This window comes from Parasteatoda tepidariorum, chromosome X1, assembly GCF_043381705.1.
Source record: "Parasteatoda tepidariorum isolate YZ-2023 chromosome X1, CAS_Ptep_4.0, whole genome shotgun sequence".
NCBI lineage: Eukaryota > Metazoa > Arthropoda > Arachnida > Araneae > Theridiidae > Parasteatoda > Parasteatoda tepidariorum.
The window spans coordinates 69291457-69317780 of record NC_092214.1 but is presented as its reverse complement, the minus strand read 5'-3'; the positions used below and the strand labels follow the sequence as shown (position 1 = coordinate 69317780).

The 26324-nt window shown below is 28.8% G+C and overlaps 2 protein-coding genes across 2 annotated transcripts in view; one reads left to right on the top strand and one right to left on the bottom strand.

Annotated features, from left to right (window-relative positions):
* Window positions 1–534: 534 nt before the first annotated feature.
* LOC107451038 (protein jagunal) lies at window positions 535–25127 on the bottom strand. The gene is made up of 2 exons (XM_016067010.4): window positions 24814–25127; window positions 535–3455 (listed from the first exon to the last, which is right to left on the bottom strand). The coding sequence occupies exons 1-2, from the start codon at window positions 24978–24980 to the stop codon at window positions 2978–2980; spliced, it is 645 nt and encodes a 214-aa protein (XP_015922496.1). The 5' UTR covers window positions 24981–25127; the 3' UTR covers window positions 535–2977.
* LOC107451037 (NADPH oxidase 4) overlaps window positions 8283–26324 on the top strand; it is a 69787-nt gene continuing 51745 nt past the window's right edge. Inside the window, exon 1 of the mRNA XM_071187347.1 lies at window positions 8283–8327. The gene's annotated coding sequence lies outside the window, so the exon portion shown is untranslated. The remainder of the gene's footprint in view (window positions 8328–26324) is intronic.

The window sequence follows — 26324 nt, the reverse complement described above, 5'->3', positions numbered from 1 at the left end:
AGGAAGCTGTATACAGACCTTCTGTTCCCGCAGAAAACAATCATATTTCACTTGCATAGGGTGTTATACAATTTGATATAGGGATTGTTCATATTGCTCAGATCAAAAAATACCCTGAACTCGTAATGAAGATTAAAAATACAAGGCAGAGTAATGCAATATTTCATATCACAATAAATATAGCAGATCATAAAATGTCTTTAAATCCAGAAATGTCAGTTTTTTTCCTTCCTTTAAACATATTTTATTTCACTTCGCTGTTCAATTATGTAGCTATTTAAAAATGCTTAAAAAGTTAGATAAAACTTAGTGAATTTGAATTATGATTACTTAACTAAATTTTATAAGGGGACACCGCTCACCATAATGACTTTCCGGTATAAAAATGTTAAGCACATCAACACTGCTGTGTTTGATGTGCTAAATGAACGCAAAGCAGTCTGAAATCTAAATATTTAACATCCAGTAATTTACATATTTTAAAATTTTTAATAAGAGATTTGACAGTAAAAAAAATTACCTCAAAACAGAAAATTTGTTTTCAAAAATTTTATTTACAATTTGTTTCAAACGTACAAGGATGTCACTTTTTACAAATGGTTGTCCGAAGTCAATACAGGAATCAGATATTCATCACATGATGGTTGGCAATTCTTAAACATAATAACTAAGAAACTATCAAGTACTTTTAAAATGCAACAAAATTATAGTGAACTACACACCATTTTAAGAGCAGGATGTTTACAGATAATTTATTTGTTCCAAGAGGATTTTAGATATTTTAAAAAAAAGTGATTCCAAAGAATGATAGGAAATTGTTTTATTCAACGTAAATTAAGATTTAAAAAAGAGCGTGATAAAGGTTATTGGAATAATCTAATCTTTTCTTTGAAAATAAGACAAGACAAATTAGACTTTGGAAATAAGACTAAACTAATAACTAATTTGTCCTGAAAAGACAAATTAGCTGTAAGAGTAAAACAGAAAAATAATGTAAATGAATGGAAGCATAGTATGAAAAATAAATACAAAATGCCCGTTAAAGTCTGTAACCACCCTCTTAACCTCAAACTATTCATTACTTGATGAGACTACAGCAGTAGTATTTAGTTGAAAACCGATTGGCACTGTAGGGGACATTCCAATCTCCGAAGGACGAGAGATCAAAGATAAGAATCAAAGTAGTCTTACGAAGAGTTATGGAATAATTCATTATGAACTACAATGTTGAAGTGGATCATAGATTTAGCACGACTAAACAACTTGTGAACAGTAATGCCACGAAAAGAACCCTTTAGGAGCATTCTTGCCGAACACGGATACTGCACTTCCGATTTATGTCTAGGGAATATGAAAACCTGATTGGTGATATTTATTTTCTAGCGAAAATCTTTTCAATCAAGTTCTCCCATTTTTTCGCTACGGCGATCGATGGTGCGGCAATCGCATTTGGTGAGAATGTTTCTTTTGAACGCACATCTATTTATTCCCAATTTTCAACTGCGTGATGAACCGCTCACGCTGTAGTTAATTCGAAGAGGCAATTAGAACCTGAGGGGTAAAACTTATTTACTCGCGAAAAACTCACTTTTTAGGTTCTCGCTTGAAACATCGAAAATAGAGGTATCTTGAGGTAGGGTTCTAGACCTGTAGTGCATAGCTACTTCATTGTACTTCAAAACCACTTTGATGAACATAGCTGAGGCTGATCGGAAGTTAAAAGGGCGCGTATAGACTTCAGCGGGTGACCTACATACCTAAACAAAGCAAGGCCTCTTCCAGAAATTTTTCACTAATTAAACTATTTAGTATTCATTTTCATGCAAAATATCAGAGTGAACGTCATTCAGATTGCAATGCAAAAATATACATTTATTAGTGAATTTCATAAACTTTAAGCTGATACATTACTTTCATAAGATGATTTTTTATTTCAGATATAGATAACAAGTAAAATTTATAAACACGGAAAATGAATTCCAGTATTTTAATACACTTTCATGAAGAACTTCTTTTTTCTTATACAGCAATTATATAAAAATATATTACTTAGCAAAAACACTTACATTTCAGTTAATCAATGCAAATTACATAAAATATGTTTAAAACCTCATATTTATCATATAAGAACCAGAGTTACTTTTATCTAGTATAGTGAATTACATATCATTTTCTTCGAGTTTTTTAAAATTTTCGTTTACACGAATTTGTAATTGTTTTCCAAAATTAATTTATTTTGGAAACATAATATTTTTAATTTTATTTTCCACAGTATTTTCTCAATGCTATTTTTAATTTAACACAAAAGTGCCTAGAGCCCTATTCTAAGGCCTATACAAAATTTGCTTTAAAAGCTTACAGAAATAGTTTTTCCAAATAAATTATTTTAAATAAACATTTTTATTTGCTCTGAGGAAATTTTTAGTAAATATGAGTGTAAAAATGTTTTTTTTTTTTATTTAAAATTCCAAATAATTTAAGATTTTTTTCTTTTTTACATTTTATTTCATGCTTCTATATTTTAAATTTTTTTTAAAGTTTTTCAAAATGATCAAAACGTTTTCAAGTATTATTTGTATAATAATATTCTAGTTAATTTCATTTCATTTAAGATTAATATACAACATATCATTTTAAGAAAAAGCAATTTAAAAATCATTGTCTTGAATTCATTTAATAAAATTACAATTACGCATTATATTCAACTAAAATACTTTAACATTCCACAGTAAAAATAAGTAAATAACGCGATAATATTAAAAGCTTATAAATTTAAACTTTTTTTAATTTAGATAAAAGTGAGAGGCTTAAAATTTTTACCTTTACTTGATATCAGCTCATAGTGTTTAGATGAATATAAAAATATATATTCTTAAATTATATTATACCACAATAAATGACACATAACAATAACACAATATGTGTCAGATTTAGATAAAACAATGGTACAAAGACATTCATGGAAATAAGAATTTCATCAATATTTTTTCATTTTGGTCTTCCAAATTTTTAAAAGCTTTGCTGTAAAATATAAAGAAAAGAAATGGATTTGAAGAGCAATCAATATATAACCGTAATATATCAAGCATAGGGGGATTCCATTATATTTTTCAATTTCAGCTTCGTCCTTTTTATCAGTGTATTCTAGCACATCGTAAAAAAAATAAATTAAGCCTATCAGTAGAGGACAGATACTAAACACAACAACTGCAGCAGCGTAAGCTTTGAGAGATCCCAAATTATGAGCTAATGCCCTGAGCGCAAAAATTGATAAAATTGAGCTTGCTGCGTAAATATATTCAAAAAATAAAGGTTTAGGGATATAGAGTTCTTCCAGCTGAAGAATAAAAACATCCATGCTATCCAAAATGTCCTCCGATAACTTTGCCAACAACACGAAGCAAAAAATAATGTGCAGGAATATACAGCTCTTCAACCGGCTTTTATATAAGGCCCTGAAAGAAAATAAAATTTTTAATTAAACAATTGATATTTAAAAACAATCATGCAATAATCCTTTTATTTTGTTTTTGTGTTGGGCAAATATGGGGCACACATAAAATAACGTAAGCTATTTAGAGCCCCATCATAATATCTACTATACTGTAATGTAAAAAAAAAAAGGAAAAAAACGCGTTCCTCCTCAACATATGCGGTGCCAAATTCACAATTATGACACTCCAAAATAAAGTGAGAGAACAACCCATATTTAGAATTGTTTTTTGAAAATAAAGTCCTATTAAAGCATTTAAGACATGTTAACTTGTTCGATACCAATGTAAGAATGGACATATCAATTATTCTGCTATGGGCAAAATCTTCCTTTTCGGAATCAACATCATAAAGTAATATACTTCATTTTCGAGGAATTTCGATTTTCGAAACTAATTTCGATTGCCGTGAAACTACCACCTTCATGTAATTACTATCTGGCCAATTTATTTCCCCATTACTAATTTTAAGTCAGCTAAAAGCTAAATATAATGAAACAGAAACTAAGTATAACAGAATAAAAATTATCAATAACAAAACAAAATAATAACAAATTTAATAAAATAGTATTTATAAATCAAAGAGTGAAGTTAGAGCGAAGCGTATAAAGGATAAACAAGGATGTGATTGATTGATTATTCATTGATAGACTAAAAACAAATATCGAAAAAATAAGCTGCCATTTCAAAAAAGTAATAAAAAAATCTCTTTAAAGTGAAATATAATCAAAAATACGTAATATCAAAGTGAAACTGGGTAAAATGAACAACTTCCTGTTGCAGGAATGTAAACTTCCAGTTTAATTATTTTATATGAGACGTTTCGTAACTTTGGTTCTACTAAAGCTAGAGACAAAATTTAAACAGATTTAGAGAGCTAAAAGCTGAAAGTATAATAAAATGCAAAAAACTGAAAACCTATAATTTGGTCGATTCTCGTGCAAAAAGAAGTAATCGGATACCTTAAATACCAAAAATAGACGAAAGGGGAAAATTTGGTACTTCACGCGCAAACGTATAATAAATGAAAACATATCTGTGAATTGTAAAACTAAATAACAACTTTTTCATTTTTAAGAAATAGTTTTTAATATTATTTACAAATGTAACTTAATATGACTGTTTATTCAGACGTTCTACCCAGATAGCAAAATAAGGTTTATTTTCCCTCAGCAAAAACCCTTTAATGTAAACCTAAAAAGGTTTTTTATGCGGTTTACGTGTAAACCTTCTAATCTTAAAACGAGATCTATCACAATCTGCTCTACTCTACGCACATTACCCTAATCCAAAACCTTGAAAAACAACCTTCTGTATAAAAACCTTAAATCGAGGTTGTCTTAAGGTGAAAATAATCTTAAATCGAGGTAATTATAAGGTTTCTTTTCGCAACATTTTGTCTGCTCAGTTAAAATTCTCCTTGTCATGAAATTATAATGGACAAAGCAATTTGATCCTATTCTTAGTGTAACGTCAGCTTAAACGTCATTATGGACCTAAGTGACCATTTTACCTAAGTGACAATTTCTTTTTAAAAAAGCTTTAAAAGAAAATTTTTAATCCTTTTAGTATGAAAGGTTTGAAACTGCAATATTTTTGCTTTATTGAAAAAAGGTTTTTAGTACAAACATTTTTGAGACAATACGAAGAAAATTCCGACACAAGGTTGTCGTAAGATAACGTGCTTTTTGGGTAGTAACTGTATATTGAAGTGCCAAATTGTCCCCTAACGCAGAGACTCGAACCCCCATTCTGTTTGATATGAGATCTGACAGATTAACCCTCTCGGTTATAATATGTACCCAGCTGCAAGGAACTAAGTGGCTTCATTAGGTGGGCCTAGTTAGTGCAATAAAATTCTTGTTGTTTAACCGTATTAGGTGAAAAAAGTTCGGTTTTTCTCACAGTTAACAGTTTGAATACCATCTTATTTATGGCTATTCGACTGTTTTGTTTGAGTATGGTAAAATAACATTTAAATAGATTGTTATTTAACCATTTTTTACGAGGAAGTTCTAACAGTGTAGGATCAATCTGGAAAATATGTCCTCGAAAGTATATAGGCAAGAGAGCAGTCAAAAAGTAAAATATTTTTAATGCTTTATCATATAAAAGAATATTGCATAACAGAATGTCGCATAAAGAACTGTTGCATGACAGCTACTTGTACGAATGTTATTGAATCTTCCACGTAGCTTCATTAAAATGTTGTTTTTCAATAATTTTAACTCCTCCCCATTTTGTCACAAAGTGTCACATTTCGTCATAACCCTTACATCCGCCACCCTCATTTCACATGTCCTACTTAATTATTTAAATACCCATTTGCAATTCAGAAAAAGCAGTGCGTTACAGATAATATTCCAAATTTAATTTTAAAACTTTAAAGTATAACGATACAAAATAAAAACCAATGCGATTATAAAACAAAATCGTCCGAAGTAAAATAGATATTTTTAAAAATGAACGTAAAATAAAAACAATAAAAATAAATACACAAAAATATAAAAGTATTTAATTAGCTGATTTTTAATGTTTTTACTTGAACTAAAATAAGTGTTGACTAACTTTTTACTACTCCTTTGTCACATACTGCCTATTTCACGCACTCATAAGTGTGACTCCATCTGTAGACGACCCCCAATCCCCTTACTTCCTGGATGCCTGGATATTTTTAAAAGGCTTTATCAGTAAAGTGCAGAGATGGAGCGATGGGGGAAGCAGTTCAAGGCAAGTTAAATGGGGGTGTCCAATAGTCTTAAAACTTGAAATCTGAGAATAGATAGCCAGTATTATTTTTATTAGGGAATTGAACTTTTTTTAGTAAGCAAATGCTGCTTAAGCGAAATTTTTTTACTGAGAAGGAAATATGATTTTCAAACAAATTTAATTATGAAATTTTCTATCATTAAATTTTAAATTCAATCTTTTTTACTTTTAAGAATATTCCTTTGGAAATAAGGAAATTTTACAAAAGAATGATTGAAATAAAAATGAATTTAAAATATAGATGTACATTTTTATCATTATATATCGTTCTAATATTTTTCCTATTATTTTGATAAGTTTTTCCCCTTTAGTGGTTGCACTGAGAAAAAAGAAGTATGGTCAGAACTAACAAAATATGGTAAAATTTATCGCGTTTCTGGCTTTATGGGAACAAAGATGATCTCGGCACTTTTTACCGGACTACTTTAATAATTTTAGTAAAATAATCAATAAAAAGTGGTTTTGTAATATGTTATAAATTTTGGAAATTGTGATTTTGTAAATGTCATACCTTACAGTATGGTATAAAAACCATTTATTCAATTAAATTTACTTTTCAATTTTGTATTTTTTATTAAATGTGTGGTAGTACGAATTATAATTTTGAAAATCTGGGTTTTTGGTTAACCGTAAACAAATTAATAGAAAATTACCAATTGAATAATTTAAGTACTGTATATTTTGGTTTTAATGACTAAAATTATGTTGTTTTTCTTTAATTTATTTATTTATTTTTTTACCAGAAATGTTATTACTATCCTGTATGGTAATTTTCGAGAATTCTTTTCTCTCTGTACACTTTTTCAGAAGAATCAAGACGAAGAATTTTCCTTGGGCATTCCATTCCCTCAAGTCTTAAAAAGAGGTAAATGGAAAGAGCTTGTTTGAGATTTTTGTCATGTTACATTTTTTAGGTAAAAATCAAGTTTTGATGTTTTTCGTCAATTTAAATTACTTTATGCGCAATAGATTTGCTCAAATCCAGTCATAATATAAATGCCTAAAATCTGGTTATTAGCTTTTTAATATCCTGTGTAATTTTTTAATTTTTTTTTTCTCCGATCGAAGTTTTATAAGAAATTTAAACCTCGTAATATTATCTCGATTCATTCTCCATGTTCGAGCTTTTTATATGTTAACATAAAATTCTTTCTCAAAAATATTTGATTAAGTGTCGCTCCAATGAACAGTCCCATGACCTACGTATATATAGTGTATAAAATAATAAGTTTTTCTTCATGAAGATAATTTTAAAAGTATCATTTTAGTGCAACTTAATAGCAGTTTAGTCATGTATACTATACGGTTAGTGCACTAAATATGGTTTTGGTGGCTTATTATCTTTAAGATAAATTTTTTGTTCACAGCTAAATTTTAGATTAACAGTATTAATGTTAGTAGTAGCATTTTATGCCATTTAATTTTCAAAAGAATGAATCAAATGTATCTAAGTTTTAAAAAAAATAGTTTCAAATTATTCACAAAACCACAAAGTCATAGATTTTCGCAGATTTATAAACCTCATCTTCGACGCATGACTCTTATAATTTTATATCATTTTATTAAGTTACAAATCTCTGTAATGTTTCTCGAAATGTAAGAGAAGCTAAAATGGGTAAAAAAATATGAAATAATAAATCTCTATAATTATAATGTTTACTTATATATACTTAATTAATATTTCAAAATATTTTCTGTTTAAAATTTCTAACTAAAGAAAAAAATACGTAAAATAATATAACATTTTATATTGACTCGGAGCTGAATTCAAGTTGTGAACAGTTAGAAGAGAAAATGTGATTTTTTTTTTCTTACATTGATTATTTCTACATCATCCAATTATTTCAATAATCAAATGAAATATATTCCCTTTCCTCGAAAACAATATCGAGCGACCTTCAAAACAATGAAGTGGAAACAATCAAAATTCTCAAGGCCAAGATAAAGAGATATTGTTTTTTAGATAAAACATTTTTTCATCAAACTAGTTTTAAAAGATAGAAAACAAATATGGATAACATTTGCACTCTTTAGTACTGATATTGATTATGATTGATTTCATTTACCGTAAGTAATGGGCAACATTAAAGTTTTTAGAGAATAATTTAAAAATTGAAATTATGAAAATATACTTAAATACTATTTAAGTATATATCGAGAGAGATATACTTAAATACAGGCTGTTCCGTAATAACTACCCTTAATTTATGTTTTTAAAATTTTTCCTTAAAAAAAGTCTCAAAAGTGTAAACATTTATGTTCATAATTAAATATTTCAGCGAGGAAAAAAGAAACTAGCGAATCACAACTGTGTCTAGCTAGACTAAAAATGCCAAAACTTGTTTAATTGCAGGAGGAAACAGAGACGAGTTGAAAAATGATTAATCAAATTTTAAGTTTCATCAAGCAATCAAACTGCTTTTTTTTTCCTTGCGCCTTATTCACTAGTATTTCAACAGATTTCGATAGCGTTTTTTTTCTTTGTTTAGATATTAATTTGTAACGCATAATGTGTATACATTTTTTACTAGGTTTCTGAAATAAAACATTAAGAGTAGGTCATTACAGAGCAATTAGTATGCTAATTAAATACGCATATCATTTTTAATATATTAAGTTATTATTTAATTAATGTACTAAGTTAAAAAATCGGATATTAAAGCGTACTTTTCTTAAAAAAATATAACCTGTTTTTTACGGATTAGAGGATTAGCAAATTTTAAAGTATGGAGGGATAAACGCGATCTGGAAATTGCATAATTTAATAGTATAGTAAAAAGAGCTGCCAAAAAGTTCAAATCCATAATCTTATTTTTATTTTTAAAACTTTATCCTTTGAACCAATAGCACAAATAAAAAATTATTACTCTCATTTATTAATTTACATGAAACTCATTTATTACAAGTACACATGGCAAAGGTGAATTTTTTATAATTATATTTTATAATTTAATTTTGATCGGAGCCGCTAATGATTCAAATTTCAAGCCTCTGTTTTCCACCATTAGGCATCATGTTACGCATTGAACCTAAACGATCGAACCTGATTGCGAATATTTTATTTTATAACCAACATTGAACAGCAGACTCAATTCTTAGTTTTCATCTAACAATATTCAATTCCATAACCTTGTAATTTTGAACCCAACCTAGAAGACAAGGAAACTCCTGGATCAAGCATTGGGACAAATTAGTCCTAGTGGAGGACTTTTTGATGGAGCTAACCCGCATTTACGTTACACGGAGAGGATATCCACGAAAGCCTTCCACGATAAGCCCGACGGCAAGAGGATTCTAACCCATGATCCGTCTACCACTGAGGATATTTTTCGTCAGCATTGTGGTCGATGCGAGCCGGGAGCAGAATTCATATCAAGCAGTCTCCGCTGGGATTCGATCCTGCGTCACCTCATTAGGAGGCGAATGCTCTATCCCCTGAGCCACCGAGGCTCTGATTGCGAACATTTTATATCCGTCGTTGAACAGCCGACCCAATTTTAGTTATACCACTACTAATGCCCAAACTCTGCAGCCTTGTAATTTTGAACCTATTCAGAAGACAAGGAAATTCCTGGATCAGCATTACCCCCAAAGGCATTGATTTGTTGTGGGAACCTGGAGGACTTTGCTGTTGTTGTAGTTGTAGTTCATATACGTCGCACTTGAGCTGCACAATGGGCTATTGGCGACGGTCTGGGAAACATCCCTGAGGATGATCCGAAGACATGCCATCACAATTTTGATCCTCTGCAGAGGGGATGGCACCCCCGCTTCGGTAGCCCGACGACCTGCGCGAAGTCGAGCACTTTACGGTAGAACAGTTTAACGAGGACCCATACCGCACACTCTCGGTCCCTACGCAGACTGATCCAAGTGGGTCACCCACCCGCACACTGACCGCAGCCAGTGATGCTTGACTTCGGTGATCTGCTGGGAACCGTGTCTTAACGTCTCCGTCACACCGTGTCTCCGTCTTAACGATCAGTCCACTGCGGGACGAGGACTTTGCGACTTGACAGATTTAACGTGCATCAGTCACACGGGGAGTCTTCGGCAGGCTGAGATCAAACCCATGAACTCTTGGACATGGTCCCAGTGCCCTGCCAACCAGGCTATCCCGGGCTTAAGAATTACTGCATCGGCCGGGAATCAAACCCGCGATCATTGTCTTGAACTAAATGAGCACTTGCTTATTATCTCAAAGAACATCAAGGCTTCAGCAAGAATCAAAAACTCTGCCGCTTATCTATCGCGAAACATTGCTGGACATAAGGCCATTGGTTTGCCTTTTCCTCACCTCCTATCATTCATAAATGCATTTCATGTATCGATCTGGGTTTTGGGGAGAGTTTCTACATCATCTAAAACAAACTCTATTGTTGATGACCTTGCTGCAAAACCATAGTTTTTAAACATTTGGAAATCTTTATATTGTTGATTTTCTAATACTGCCGATTTAATGCTTAATTGTTATGAGTATATTTATTTCTTTAATGTGAAGTAACCTCTGTTTTACCATCCCTGCTATTTATCCTACTCATGAAGTTGTGTCTCCGAAACGAGTATAGGTTTCATTAAAAATTTTACCATTTGTGATTTTAAACGTTGTTTTTAATAGATATTGAACCATCTAAATTTATATAAGCTTAAAAATTACGATCAAACTGCTGAGATATATAATTATATTGGACACGGTTAATTCGTAATTTTTAGCATTATTCACAATTGTGAGTCGACAAAACATAAGTTATACTTAAATAAAGACACATTATTGATTTTTAATCACTTAAGTATAATTAACTAATCTTTTATCACTGTATTCACACTAGCATAATTAACCTTTTGTCACCGTATTCACCCTTGTATAATTAATTAACCTTATTGTCACCTGATTACCTTATCACTTAATTAACCTATTTTCAAGTAAAATTACATTCTCTAAAATGGTGTAAAACATTGTAGACCTTAAATTCCGAATTTTTCGACCATTGTTAAATAAAATAATAAAAAAATAATAAATATTTACTAAAATTTATTCTTTGCATGGAATTATCTTTTTTATAAATAATAGTTATAATTTTGTAAAAGAAAAATTTCTATTCACTTAAAAAATTCGCGAGAAATGGCTAAATTAGCAAAAAATAAAATTAACATTAAGAAATTCAAATTTTGACAGCTCTCCTTATCAAACCATTGGGATCATATTTCTAGATTGCGGCTACCCTCTATATTTTGGAGGTCAGAAATCCAAATTTGTTTTTTTTTTTTTTTGAAAAAGTATGCTTATTCAGAGAAAGTACGTTTTTGCGTCCGATTTCCTAACTTAATATCGTCTGCACTAATTAACTAGCATATTTAAGGGCACTCCTTCGAACCATTACTATTGAGTCCTAGAACGCGAAGATCCGATCATTAGATCAAAAGTTATTCAGTGTGGTCCGTTTATTTTTTTCAGCTCTGTGCAATTAATTTGCTTAAATATTGAGATACAATTTAAATTAATTGGAATGAATTAATTAGAATCACTCTACATACAAGATGAGTGTAGTATGTAGAAGTAACAGCAAAGCACTCAATTTTATTTACTGTACATTAAAAACGACAATAAGTTTTAAAATTATCAAACTTAAGGAAGAGAATAAAATTTCTTTTGTTAACACATTTAACCTTAAATCATGTTCCGCAACACGGAACTTTTGAAGCCAGCTCCAAATTTCTTCAACTTTTGAAAAGTTTATCGTTTAACGGAAAATTGAGCTTCTAGAAAAAGTTAAAATCTTAGAAGAATAATAAAATACAATTTACAATCTTTCAAACTTCGGGAACCTTCTTAATAAATGCTGTTTGATCGGTCTACTTAAAATGTACCCACTAAATTCTCAATTTCTAGTTGTATATTTCATATGAAATTTTATTTTGATGAAAAAATGTCAAAAAATATTGTTGGTGCTGCGTTGGAAAATACTTCTACTAAAATGAGAAGTTTGTTTTCAAAACATTTGAATTTTATACAAAATCGTTTATTTGTAACAAAAAGTGAAAGAAGGAGCATCTCCACTCTTCTCTTACGATGAAAACCGATTAAACTTTTTAGTCTGTTTTCGAACGGCTTCGTCAAAATAATTTGGAGTAAGACTCCGTGTCACGGAACTAACCCATAGCTGATTAATATTTAAGGACGTTCCGCTGTGACATCATAGTAAAGCATTCAGCAGATCCCTTAATTAACTTTAGTAGGAAACATTTAGTTACTGCTGTAGATAAGAGTAAGAACTCCATAATTTAGTGATTTTGTCATTCGTTTATTTACTTTTGTTTATATCCTTTTATCATATTTCTTTTATATGAAAAATTACTATGATAAGAGAAAATAAAATTTCTATTTGAAAATTGATAAGAAAGCCATTAATGTAGTAATTATAAGAAATAAAATATTTCTGTATTTAAGTATTAGTCTATTATGAAATAATTAATCGTGCATGTCAAGGATATAAGTATGCATTAAATAAAAAGTGGAAATAATTTAATAATAAAAGAATGAGGGAGAAGTTAAAGTATTCAAATTAAATTGTAGTTTACTTTAGATTTGAATCAAATTGTAGTTTACTTTAGATTTGAATCAAATTGTAGTTTACTTTATATTTGAATCAAATTGTAGTTTACTTTAGATTTGAATCAAATTGTAGTTTACTTTAGATTTGAATCAAATTGTAGTTTACTTTAAAATCGTATCGAAATGTAATTTACTATAGCTTCGAATCAAATTGTAGTTTACTTTTTAGGTTCTAAGAAACAATTTGCTTTTCTGTTCTTTAAAATGGACATTCGTGAAAAAAATGTTAGAGCATTTAAAAAAAAACAAATTTCCAAATCATTTTATTTTAAATAAAATGACCTCAGTGAGTTTTACGAATTAAATTTTTTTTAAAAATTGGAGAACAATAAAATCGTTGGCCAATGAGTAGTTAAGCTGACTACTGCAAATGGATGCAATATACGTTAGGGAATACGTTTTGAATTTTCCCGCACTTTGTGACGAAAAATTTTTTCGCTTTTTTCTTATTTTAGCATTAGAGTGGAAACTTAAATCCTTCTCCATATCCTTAATTCAAAAACATACCTAATAAAAAGTATTAAATATATTTAGTAGTGAAAAGCTCCAAAATTGTGTAAATTTGAAGAAAACAAAGAGTTTATTTCTTGTATTTGCCTTTTTTATGAATGCAAGAAAATTCCGCGAAATTAGATTTTCTCATATTTCTGCGATATGGAGAAATTTTTCAAACAAATAAATGAACGAAATATAGAAAATAAAATATAAAAAAAGATGGAAGAGGCTAGCGGAAAAAGAGAAAAATCATCTGCGTAATTTAGAAAGTTTTTTTTTTCTTCTAATGCCATCGCGATTATTGGCGGTGGTGTTGAATAATTTGTCTCTTTTATGCGTTTTAGATTGTTTAATACATTGATGCATAGTTTGAAATTGTTATTTGAACATTACAAATGCAATGAAACATTTTTTATTATCAGTTAAAGAAATTAATGTACATAAATATTGAAAATTTAAATTCTATCACATTACTCATATATTAGTTCTTAAGAGAAACTACCCAAGTTAGGTGAGTGAGCTTGCCTTATTTTTGCAACAAATTCCACGACTCATTTTGAAGAACAAAATTATGTCATGAAAATTAAAGCAATATTTTAAATGGAAATTATATTTAAAAAGAAAAATGTCGGTAAAGATAATTGAAAAAAATCTCCATTATCTTTGCATGACTTTGCAAGTACCTTATTACTCCATGATTAGAAAGTGAGATTTTGAGACAATGTTTATACGTCGTAGGCTAATTGGAAAATCCGGCTTTTTGCAAACTGCTGCAGTCACTCCGCAATGCAACTACAAGGTTCATTTCAATAAGCATTACAAATGAATTCTGTAGATTCCAAAGAGCTGGATTTTCCAAATAACCTATGACACATGAAACTGTTTTTGCCATTTTATTTATTCTAAGAATGCTGATAGAATAATATCCTTTGTTAAGAATTAGATTAAAATTTTTAAGAGAACGCAATAACATGACAAAAAAAATTCAACATTACAGTTAGAACTATATAATATTGGTTTACTAAATTTCAATATTCCCTTATTTTAAATATAAAGAATTTAACATTATAGGAAATATTTTACAGAAGTTAGTTTTCCTTATAATTCTTTTTCTTTTACTTTCCGTAATATTGCTTACAAGTTATCCATTAATTTCAATATATATTATTTATTAATTTTCTTAGAACTTTTATTCAGAGGCTCAGAAACAAATAATAAACTGCCTTCATAATTAAAATAGAATACAATTAAAATAAAACATAATTTAAATAAGATAAAATATTTTATTAATTAAATACCTTATAATTAAAATTTATTCAGTTAAATTTATCTTTCAGATGTGTGCTTTTTGCTAAATGTGTGGTGATGAGAATTATAATTTTGAAAACCAGAATTTCCAGTACACCGTTACCATATTACCGGAAAAATTACCAAATGAATGTTTTAAATATCGTGTTTTTATTATTTATTAACCAGAATAGTTTCTCACCCGAAATGTCATTACCATACAGTACGATAATTTTAACGGAATTTTTTTCTCTCCTTGAATATGGTTGAAAAAATCGGGGAAATAAGATATTCAATGTTTTCTAGTTTTAACACAATTAATACATAATACAACTTTAACAATCAATAAAAATGATGATAGAGGATTTTTTTTTAATTAAGTAAGTTTTTTGAAACGTAAAATATTTCCACGAAAAAGTATAAAATTTCCTTTTATGATATTATCACAAGGGATATTTAGCGCTGAAAAAGTGAAAAAAGATTTATCGATAAGAAATCTCTTGTATTTAGAAACAGTTTACAATGTCTTCCTTAAAATTTCCCATCAGTAAAGAAACCCGTGAGACAAAAATAATTCTTCAATGACGCGACGTGTTTCAAGATCCCCTTCTCTTCCACCTTTAAGTTTAAGGACGCTTTTGGAAACACATCCTTAAATATTTTTCACTCTTAGCAACTTTCAAAGTTGAATCAAGAAACAAAACAGCTTAAAGAGAACTTAACTAATTGAAAAACTGGGTATAATTTTCCATTTCATTATTTTTTAGGCATAATACAGCATGGGATAAAATTTTATATCAAATAGTTACATTTATTTATTACTGTCAAATTATTTTTAAGGTATCAGAAAACAAAACTGCTTCAGGAAAACTTAAAAAATTAAAAACTGCATATAATTTTCCATTTCACTATTTTTTAAAGTAATAATACAGTATCGGGCAAAATTTTATAGGAAACAGTTACATTTATTTATCACTGGAAAATTATTTTTGAAGTATTAGAAAACAAAACAGCCGTAGGAAAACTTAACAAATTAAAAACTGTTTATAATTTTCCATTTCATTATTTTTTAAACAATTATACAGTATCGGGCAAAATTTTATATCAAATAGTTACATTTATTTATTACTGGCAAATTATTTTTAAAGTATCAGAAAATAAAATAGCCTAAGCACAGAACTTAAAAAAATTGCAAGCTGCGTATAATTTTCCATTTCACTATTTTCTTAAACAGTAATATAATACAGTGTCATACAAACTTCAATATCAAATAGTTATATTTATTTATTACTGACAAATTATTTTTAAATTAAAAAAAAAATATTTATTAATAAGGGTTATTTTGTAGCAACACATAATGAAATATTAAAAGAACAATTAATAATAATCTTTTTTAATTCTGAATAATATGAAAAATTCTGCAATAAGCGTTTATGTTTTGCAATAAATGTAAAAGAATTTAAATTAAGAAAAATTAAATCGCTATAAAAAAATTTTGAAGTCAATAACTTTTGGTTCTTACGTATTAAGAGGTCGCTATACCTATGAGAGAATCTTTTCATTGCAAATTCTGTTTCACCTTCTTAACTAGTTCAAAATATCGAAAAGGAGAGTTCATACAAAGCTAGAGCAAGTCATAAAATTTCAATTTCTGAAGAAAAAAAATTTCACAGCATCAAAATGCAAACAAATTATTGAAAGAGAACTTCCCCATTGCGTAATCCTAAGTTATCCTTTCATAATTTGTGCTCATTTTGATAATGTTAAAATTTCTTTTCTGTTTTTGAAACTTCATGGCTTTCTCTTTAGTTTGCTTGAACCCAATTTTTTTGATACTTTAAATTTTAAATTACTTATGGAAGTGAAAGAGAATTTGTGTTGAAAAGTTTCTCCCGTGATGTAGAGTCTTCTTAAGTGTATAAAATGTTATAAAAATAAAGTGCATGAATAATACGTAAATTATGTATGAAAACGTTCCAATGTATTTATACAAAATACATTTTAACTTATAGATTTTTATTTTTTAGTTGTTGTTAAGCACGTTAAGTTTGTTTAAATTTTAAATTTTGGAAACATTTAAATTTTATTTGTTTTTATACATTAGCTTTTACAAAAAAAAATATTTTAAAAAAAGTTATGAGGTGAATTAAGACATGCGATGCTTAAGAATGAAATAACCGTTTTCGTTACGTCATTTTGTATTACTGACTTTTAATCCATTATTATCATAGCTAAAACTGTTATACATGATCTCGTAAAACATGTTTCAGAGTGCAAAAAGGGGGCAAAAGTTATTTATCCGTATGGATGGGATTATTACCGAAAGGCATTGCACTATAAAATATAAAGATAGATCGTTTCAGCTTTCACTATCCAAGGTTTTCTTCTTCTTTTTTTTTTGCATACGAAGTTAAGAAATGCTTAGATAAATCCTTTAAAATGTTTCAACTCCAATGAACAAGTAAATATCAATTTGAGCCAATTTCAGTGTTATGAATCTTATTTACTTCTTATATACAGGCTTTTAAAAAATATATCTAAAGAAACAAAGATTTGAGATTTATAACAATTTTTAAAATAGAAATGAACTCTTACATAGTACAGTTTTCATTACCTTCCGTATTGATGTTCAATTTCTTTTTTAAGATACTAGGGTGCTCCACCCTCTTGCTTTCAATCGCTCACCAACCCTAGTAGAGTCAATCCACTTCAATGCTTGAGCTCGCATCACTCTTTTCCCCTTATTCTTGTTTAATACCTCATTTTTCATACTTATATTTTTTAGTAGTTTATTTTAATTATATTACAGGCTATAACCAGTGCTCATTATTGCTCATCAATCCTCGTAACTGCTTGAATATTTTTTCCCCTCCAAATAGCTTCCTTTTAACCTAACTAGCCCGCTTCGGGACTGTTAACCCACAGAGCAGCGAATAAATTAAGATATTGGAGTGGATTGATATTCTCTCTTTAGAAAACATAACTTTATAATTTAATGACTCCAAAATAAATTAGAAATTTAAACAAGATAAGATGTATTGTTCATGATCGGACGATAGATCTCACATTTCCTCTACTAATAGTTTTCTCTGAACTAGGCGTTGCAATAAAAATCCGTAACTTCTCCAGAAAATTTATAAGAAAACCATTTTTCTTTAATTAGAGGCTACGCCCCTAGCTGACTATCACTTACTAACCTGCATGAATGATTAGAATTTTTTTTATTCTTTTACTAAAACGTTGCCATTAGTGTAATTTCGTAAACCGAACATAACTATTAAAAACTAGTTCATAACTATTAAAAACTAAGATTAAAAAAAGAAAAAAAAACAGTTGTTAATTCCAATACAGCTTTTAATTCGACATTTAACCACTTTAACCTTATCCAAAACTTTTTAAGAGAAGAAAAAGGTAGTAAAACAAGTACGTAGAAAGTTTCGAAACTATCCGGTGTAAAAATTTAAGAAAGGTATTTTTGTGAAATTGCTAGATGCTGCTTTGTAGGCAATAAAAATTTATGATTCAAATAATATGGGCAAAGATATAAATATATGTATTAAATGATGTGCATTTTAAATCATTTTAAATTATATTAATATCAAATGCTATAAAAATATTTACGTAAAGAATATAAATAGAATTTGAAGTCTTAGCGCTAGCCAAAGATTTTATACTCATCCGAAGTGGATACAATGGAGCATAAATAAAAACAAGATTAGTTTTGTCTACACAGCAAAATTCTATCGTCAAAAAATGTTTCAGACTTTCAGTGGAGATGAATAACAACGAAGCATGAAGCTATGTTAAATATTTATAAGATCTTTTACGAAGAAAGAGAAAAGAAAAGTAAATGATTGTTATAGATGTACTTATTGTAAACGGGACAAGATTGAAGACGACTGAAATAGTTTGTAAAAAAAATATAATTTGAACACTCTCGAAAATTCAGTTCAACACGGAACAGCAGTATTGGTACCTCGAATCATAAATTGGGGCAAATTTGCTGAATCGCTTCAAGTTGGCACCTTATTAAAGTTGCAACGAATTTCAACTGTAATATTTTAACAAAAATATCGAACAGAATTTAACATTACAGAAATCTAACCACCTTTTACTGACAATAGAATATGGCGCAAGTTTTTTTCTAAAGATTTTGATGGGTTATTTAAATTAATTTTATACAACAATTAAAATTCTATGGTCTGGAGTATCGAAGGAGTTTTCGCGCATTTTAATATGCTCAAAAATGTTACACATATTTTATAATTTCTTTTTTAGTCAAAATCTATATTTGAAGTTCTGATCAATAACTAAAGACAATAATAGAAAAAAAAAATTAAGATACGCTTCGTAAAATATGTTTTTAAATAATACACATTTTTTTTCAATGATTGCAATTATAATGGATTAGATATAGTGATAATACACTGTAAAAAATTCAGTATTTAATTACGGTAAAAAGTACCGGCACTCCGGGTGCCAGTACTTTTTTTTGTAAAATTTCACGGAATAAAAAATCAACTGTACAGTAAATGTTGATCACTGAATCATTGTAATTAAATAAATATTACTATAAAATTACGGTTCAGTAGATTTTAGTTGTGTGAAATTTTATACCATACAATTTTACACCGTAATATTTACTGTGAAATTTTATAACGTAAAATTTTATACCGTGATTCTTACAATAATATGTACTGTAAGTCACTCAATTACTGTAATTAAATAAATATCACTGCGAAATTTACGGTATAAAATTTGACGGTAAAAATGGATTATTTTAGGGTAAAATGGATTTTACGGATGCTGCACTGAGAGTGCTAGCACTTTTTACAGTAATTTGGTCCAAAATTTTTTACAATGTGTGGGATTACAATCAGTTTAACGTTAAACTAAAATTTCGATACATAAACATAATACGTTTTAAAGTCCCTCTAACCATAATTATGTTACGCGGTTATTAAATTATGTTGCTTGGAACATAATTTATGGTTATATGGTTATTAAATATGATTACGGTTTAATTTACTGACTTATTTATGAGATGGTAAATTAAACCGTTATTATAAACCATAATTATGGTGATATGGTTACAAAAATCAGTATTTAATTTCCCACTATTCGATGAGATGGTAAATAATTAAACCGTAGTTATAAACCATAATTATGGTTGTAAAAACTGGTTTAAATTACCAACTCATTAATAAGATGGTAAATTCGAGTTGATTTAATATCGATTCAAGTTAAAACGTATTAAAATGTAATCAGGTTTAAGAAATACTATGTAGTTTTACTTAGCCCTATATTAAGATTGAAACAAGTTTGAGCGATGCAACGGTTCAAAACACTCCAAAATTTTCAATAGTACAGGTAAAAAAATTTTTGAAATTTGGTATTACATTATATTCAGAAGTTCCATATTTCTTTAATGTTTTTGAATACTATGAAACTGCAAAGACAATTCATGAATTCAGTTCATATAAAATAAATATCATGTTTACCTTTTTGAAGTATTATTAGAACCCTTGCACGTTGATCCATCATATCATTCAAATTCGACACAACATTAATATGAAGCTAAGTTGGACCTTATTATAGTACTTCGTGAACTTGATTACATAATAGAATTGGTTTAAATTGAATGGAAGCATTGTTCATTTCAACACCTTTTTAACATTGCGACGAATGTGTAGCGAATTATGGTTCAAAAAATCAATATTATGTTTCAATGTCGATCCGATTTTAAAAGTCTGTGTCCTTACTAAGAATTGGGGATTTTTCACTAAACAGTTGAATAGGGCTGCTAGCAAGATCACTGAAAAACATTAAAGGATTCTAAAAATGATATAATATTACAGCAATATTGAACACTTTTCAAGCATAATTTTGTCAAGTAACTGTTTAATAAATCACTAAGTGTTCATTAATACTTAATTCATTAATAAAAATAAATAAAAAATATATTTATATATTTCGACCCTATGTTGCTATTTTAACTAGCTTTATCTAAAAAAAAATAATAATAATAAATAAATAAATAAAAGTCAAGTATAGATCTTGCTATTTTTATGTTAATCTCCTTTTTTCGTAATTAAGATATTTTTTTAAAAATAGAACTTTCTGCGTATATGACTTTTTCTAAAATTACGAAACAAATTATTAAATTATTAAAGCAACATTTACCTTGAAGATAGCATTAGCATGCTAATATTATGACTTGGTAAAACAAGTTATGTAAAAAAAAGGTAAGAAGTTAAAAATATAATAGAATGTGATGAAACAAATATCAGTCAATTAAAACAGGAATAACAGAACTATGAAAAATAAAATTTCTTAGAAACATGCACAGTAAGTAAAAAAAAGGTGAGTAGAAAGCTTTTGTTCTAAAGATCAGACTTTCTCGTTCTAAGACTCAATCTTAATGGTTCGTGGACCTAACTTTAAATATGCTAATAAATTAGTGTGATTAATGAGAAATGATATTTTAAAGTCATGACTTTAAACGCAAAACCATACTTCTCTGAATAAGCATACTCTTTTTTCTTACGGACTCAGATTTTTATAATTTAAATTGATAGGGTAGCCCAATCTGGAAAATATGGTCCCAATAGTTTAATCAGGAGAAAGGTCAAAAGTTTGGACCCATTATTGTTAATTTTTTGCACACTTCACCATATCTCGAGGACTTTTTTAAGCGAATAGAAAAGTTTTTTTTTTCTTTTTTGCACAATTATAAAATTGGTGTATCAAAAAACTATTTCCAATAATTATTTATTAATTTTGTTTTTAATTTAATTATAGCAAACATTTTGAATTGTAAGGTATACACATTTTTACAACTTAAAAAACAATTTTCAAGGGCGAAATACAAATTTTACAATACAATCGTACATTTAAAATTTGATTTTTCAAGAAGTATTCAACCGATTTCGTTCTAATTTAACATTTTATAATTTAAAATCACTTTCTTTAAATAGATGCAAAAATATTTAAAACTTACAACTTAAAATTTTACTATTCTTGTTAATAAATTATTATTAAAAACCATTTTTGCATGAAATTAACAAATTTTAGTAAGTGATAATCCAATCATTAGATCAGAAGTTATTTAGAGAATTCCCTATTTTTAAGCACTGTACGTAATATTTTTTATATACACATCTGTTTTTACATTTGGAAAAAAAATTCTTTTTTTATAGATTTAAAAACATCTTCATGTTATTAACATTCAAGAGTAATAAAAAAATTTGTTTTTATTTGAAAAATATATTTTTCCTGCTTCCAAAGTCAGTAATATTTAAAATTGAAAATATAAATAATTTAGGTATAAACTTTAATTCTCGTTGCATTCAGCCTATTGTTTACCGAGGATTCTTACGAGAATCGTTTACTAGGCTTCAAAAAATAAAAAATATAAGTAAAAAGAAAAAGATAAATCTCTTTTAGCTATCTCTGTAGGCAGTTGCGTGTTGCAACAGGACTTATAAAATATACAAGCTTAAAGCCAAAATAAGTTAAAATCATATTCTAAAAATCGAAAAAAATAAAAAAACTATTGAAAAAAAAACTAATTTTGCTTTAAAAAAATTACATTAAAAATCTTGTATGTTCATTAGAATGCAGGTTATATTTTTAAATATTATTTTATTAATAAATACGTGATTAAATCATCTTTTTATCAATATGGTTCCTTAATTCAATTTAATCCAATTTTGCAAATTTTTATGCTTTTATTTCTTACCAAATAAAATTTGCATTTTACGGTATGAATAAAATCAGATACTTCCAACTTCGATGCGTCCCTCTCCCAGCAATTTTAATACAAATTAGGTTTTTAATTTATAGTTCAATTATGTTTTAGTGTATTTCTTTTCGCAAAAATCCTTTTACTGGTATCAAAATGTGAAAGGCGATTCGGTAAAATAAATAAGAATTATGAAATATATTTATTATCAATACATCATCCGTATCCACTAAAATATATCTAGGAAAAATATTTTGGAAATCAAGCAACAGTAATTTTTAAAAAAATAAAATAAATAAAAAAAAGCAGTAGATTGCAGTATTTAACTTTATAAATCAACTTATATATCAACTTAGATTAAACTTAATGGATACTTTTTTTTTTTGATAGACACAGGTTTCACATTACTGCCAAGAATTTAAATCGATTAATTAAATTAAAAACACTGCACGCGTCAAATCTTATCTGTTCATCATTAATATTTCTCGATGAGTTTTATTTATTTATTTATTTAATGGATCGTTGTTTTTTAAGATGTTATCCCATCTTTTTTTTTATAACCGTCGTTGAACAGCCGACCCAATCTTGGGTTTATGACTACTAATGTTCAACTCCGTAGCCTTGTAATTTTGAACCAATTCAGAAGACAAGGAATCTCCTGGATCAGTACCCCCAGAGGTTTTGATTTGTTATAGGAGCATGGAGGACTTTGCGACTCAGCAGATTTAACGTGTATCAGTCACCATTTACTAAATGGGGAGTCTTCGGCCGGCTGGGATCGAACCCACGAACTCTTGGACATGGGCCCATTGACCAACCAGCCAGGCTATGCCGGCCTGTTATGATGCAGAAAATCACACAGCTATGATGCAAAAAATCTTGTGTTTCCATGCATTTATACGGCTTAGAAATAATCAGCTCCAAAATAAAGGCCAAATAGAAATAAAGTGAATTATTAGAATTAAATTTTGCACTTCTGAACTAAGTCCGACTTATAACTGAATGCATATTTCACCTTTATACGCTAACACTTCGAAGCGTTAACATTGCAAAGTTAACACTTCGAAATATCTAATTTTTAAATTAAGAAACATTTTTTAAGAACATATTGAATTCACAAAATAATTTTGTATTAAAAATAAATGGTACATTTTGTGTTGGCAGGGTTTCTTTTTAACATTACGGCAATACATACCTTTGGCATTGTATCAGCGGAAGACTGTAGTATAATAATTAATAATGGATTAATATTACAATAGAAAAATGCATTAATGCAGATAAGGGGTAGGAATAAAACTAAGAAGAGGCTGTAGTTTTTTTTTTAAACTGAAAAACAAACAAAAAAAATTAAGAAAAATATTTCCATTATTTTAGACCTTAAACATTAGTCTATTTTTCTATAAAATCACAGCTTAACTTGATACATTTTTGTAGATAATGTGACAATTATTTTATGCTCATGTCATACCAGTTCCCTACCATGTCTTTGATAATGCACCGAACCTTACTTTTCAATTCATTGTTGAAATCGAATCGCCTTTCGGTCAAATGTTATTTCAACTTGGAAGTAACTGGGTGCCAAGTCCTGACTATAGAGCGGGTGGGTGGTGATTTTCCATTTATATAGTTGTAAAATAGCGATGGTTTGACAAAAGACGCGTGAGTGAGCGTTGTCGTGTAGAATACCTCCGCCTGTGCTCAGCATTCCTTTTCTCTGGTTTTGAATTACCTTTCTTCACAAGCGCCTGTTCTATAGTTAGGACTTTTTTGATCCAGCATGCAAAACGTTGACCAACAATCTCTCCCTTAGATTGGTTTCAGAGTTCAATGCTTTCTAAAAGACATTGTAAGGAGCTGGTAAATAATGGGTATTTTTATTTCTTTTTCATTGCAAACATAAAAAACTTAAAATAAATGGAAATGATAAAAATCAAATAATTATACAATAAGTGTTTGAAATTAACTTAAAGCTTTCCATAACTTATTAGTTTTAACATTTTGATATTTATTCAGATTTTGTTTTAAAGCTCAAAAGTTACATTCAACGTACAAAATAGTTTTTAAAATAAAAATTATAACTTTAAAGAAAATTACGAAGTACTTAAATGAAAATGTGTAACCTTTTTGTAAACAATTTGAGGTTCCAAGCAACATATTTAAAAACTTTTAAGTGGCTCAAATAAAAAATAAAACATTTTATTTAAAGCTCCAGTAGAAGATTTTATTTATTTATTTATATTTTGACATATTCTCAGTGAAATATTTTTAAAAACACGGTAAAAGTATTGCTCCCGTGCATGAAAATAGAATAATTTACAAAACAAATATGTTTAGAGAAAACAAAAACTTTGGGAAACATTAATTGCATTGTGTCTGAGAGTTTTCAAGGAACGAAAATCTAAAAATATACTCACGTTAACTTAAACAACGGCACACTCTTAGATTTGATAGGGGCCAAAGAAAATTCTTCAGCCCCCGCTGAAGAAATATTATTTATTTCCATTTTTTCATTGCTTATAAGTGGAACATCCACTTCTTCAGTCGCCATGGATTCTTGCATAAATCCGTTACTTTGTTTCATTTGTTCCGTATTTGAAATTATTGGTTCATAATACAGCACAGAATATTTCCAAAGCTTCTTTTTTTACGATCCAAGGATCATTTGGGATGAAGTTTTCCTTCCTCCTGGGCTGGGATGTGCCTTGGCGGACGCCAAGAGGATGATATCGCCTACGGAAGTTTATCAATGTCTTGGAATAGCTCAGAGGACTGCAAATGATTCATCAGCAGATTTAACAGTTCGTTAAAATGTGGAAGACTCCACTTTTCTTTAGGGCACTCGGTCGACTAATGATTACATTTTTAACATTGAATCTTTACAATTTCAATTCCAAAACAAATGCAGAGTTTACTCATTTTTTTTAACTGTCCTTATAAAAATGTCTTGATCTTAATGCGAGCAAATGTAATACTTTGCCGCTACTTTTAAATTTTAAAAATGTACTTACACTTTCTTTTAAATTCTTTCAAAACTCTCGTAAATTTAATATCTTCCCAATAAACGATAAGAAATTTCCATAGACATGAAATATCACCAATTTGAAACTTTCCTATAAATTAGAGCTATAAATAAATGAAACACAGCGCACTATTTCTAGCGTTATGTCATTGTTTTTTTAAAACTTCTTCTTTTTCTTCCTTTTTTCTTGCTTTGATTAAAATACAAATTATGAAAGGTTTGATTAAAATATCTAAGGAAGGGATCTATTTTTGACTCATAAATGCCAAACATAATGATATGCGAGAATCGAGTTTCCCATGGCCCATAAAAGGAAATAAAAGATATCAACGTAGAAAGATTAATTTCGACTACTTATCATTTTTACTACTACTTATTATTTTTTAAATTAATTCTGCTACCTTTTAGTATAGAACCAACTGGAATTGTAACACTTGTTGGCTCTTATATTCCAGTAAAACCGAAGTCTGTTGCCTGAGAATGGAACCATTGTGTCATAACTTCCCTAGAGTGATAATGCCTGGAAAGGAATTTCTTTGTGTGCATAAGCAGAAAATAGCTGGGAGCAGTATCGGTATTTAAGAATGGATGCTCAAACACTTCACAGCAAAATGTTTGTAGTAGATTTTTTATGGAATTAGTCGAGTGTGAAGGAGGTGCTTAGCCATCCACTATATAGACCTGATATTTCTCCCAATTACATCCACTTATTCTTGCATCTGAATAAATTCCTATTCCGGGCTTTACTTTCTCAAAGACGTGCAGGTAGCTGTGACGTGCTTTCTCTATTACCATTTGGCAGACTTCTATGATACTGGACTACAAAATCGTATTCTAAAGCATGAAAAGTGCCACAATTCCAGTGGTTGTTATGCTAAGATGTGGATAACATTTTGCTGCATCTTT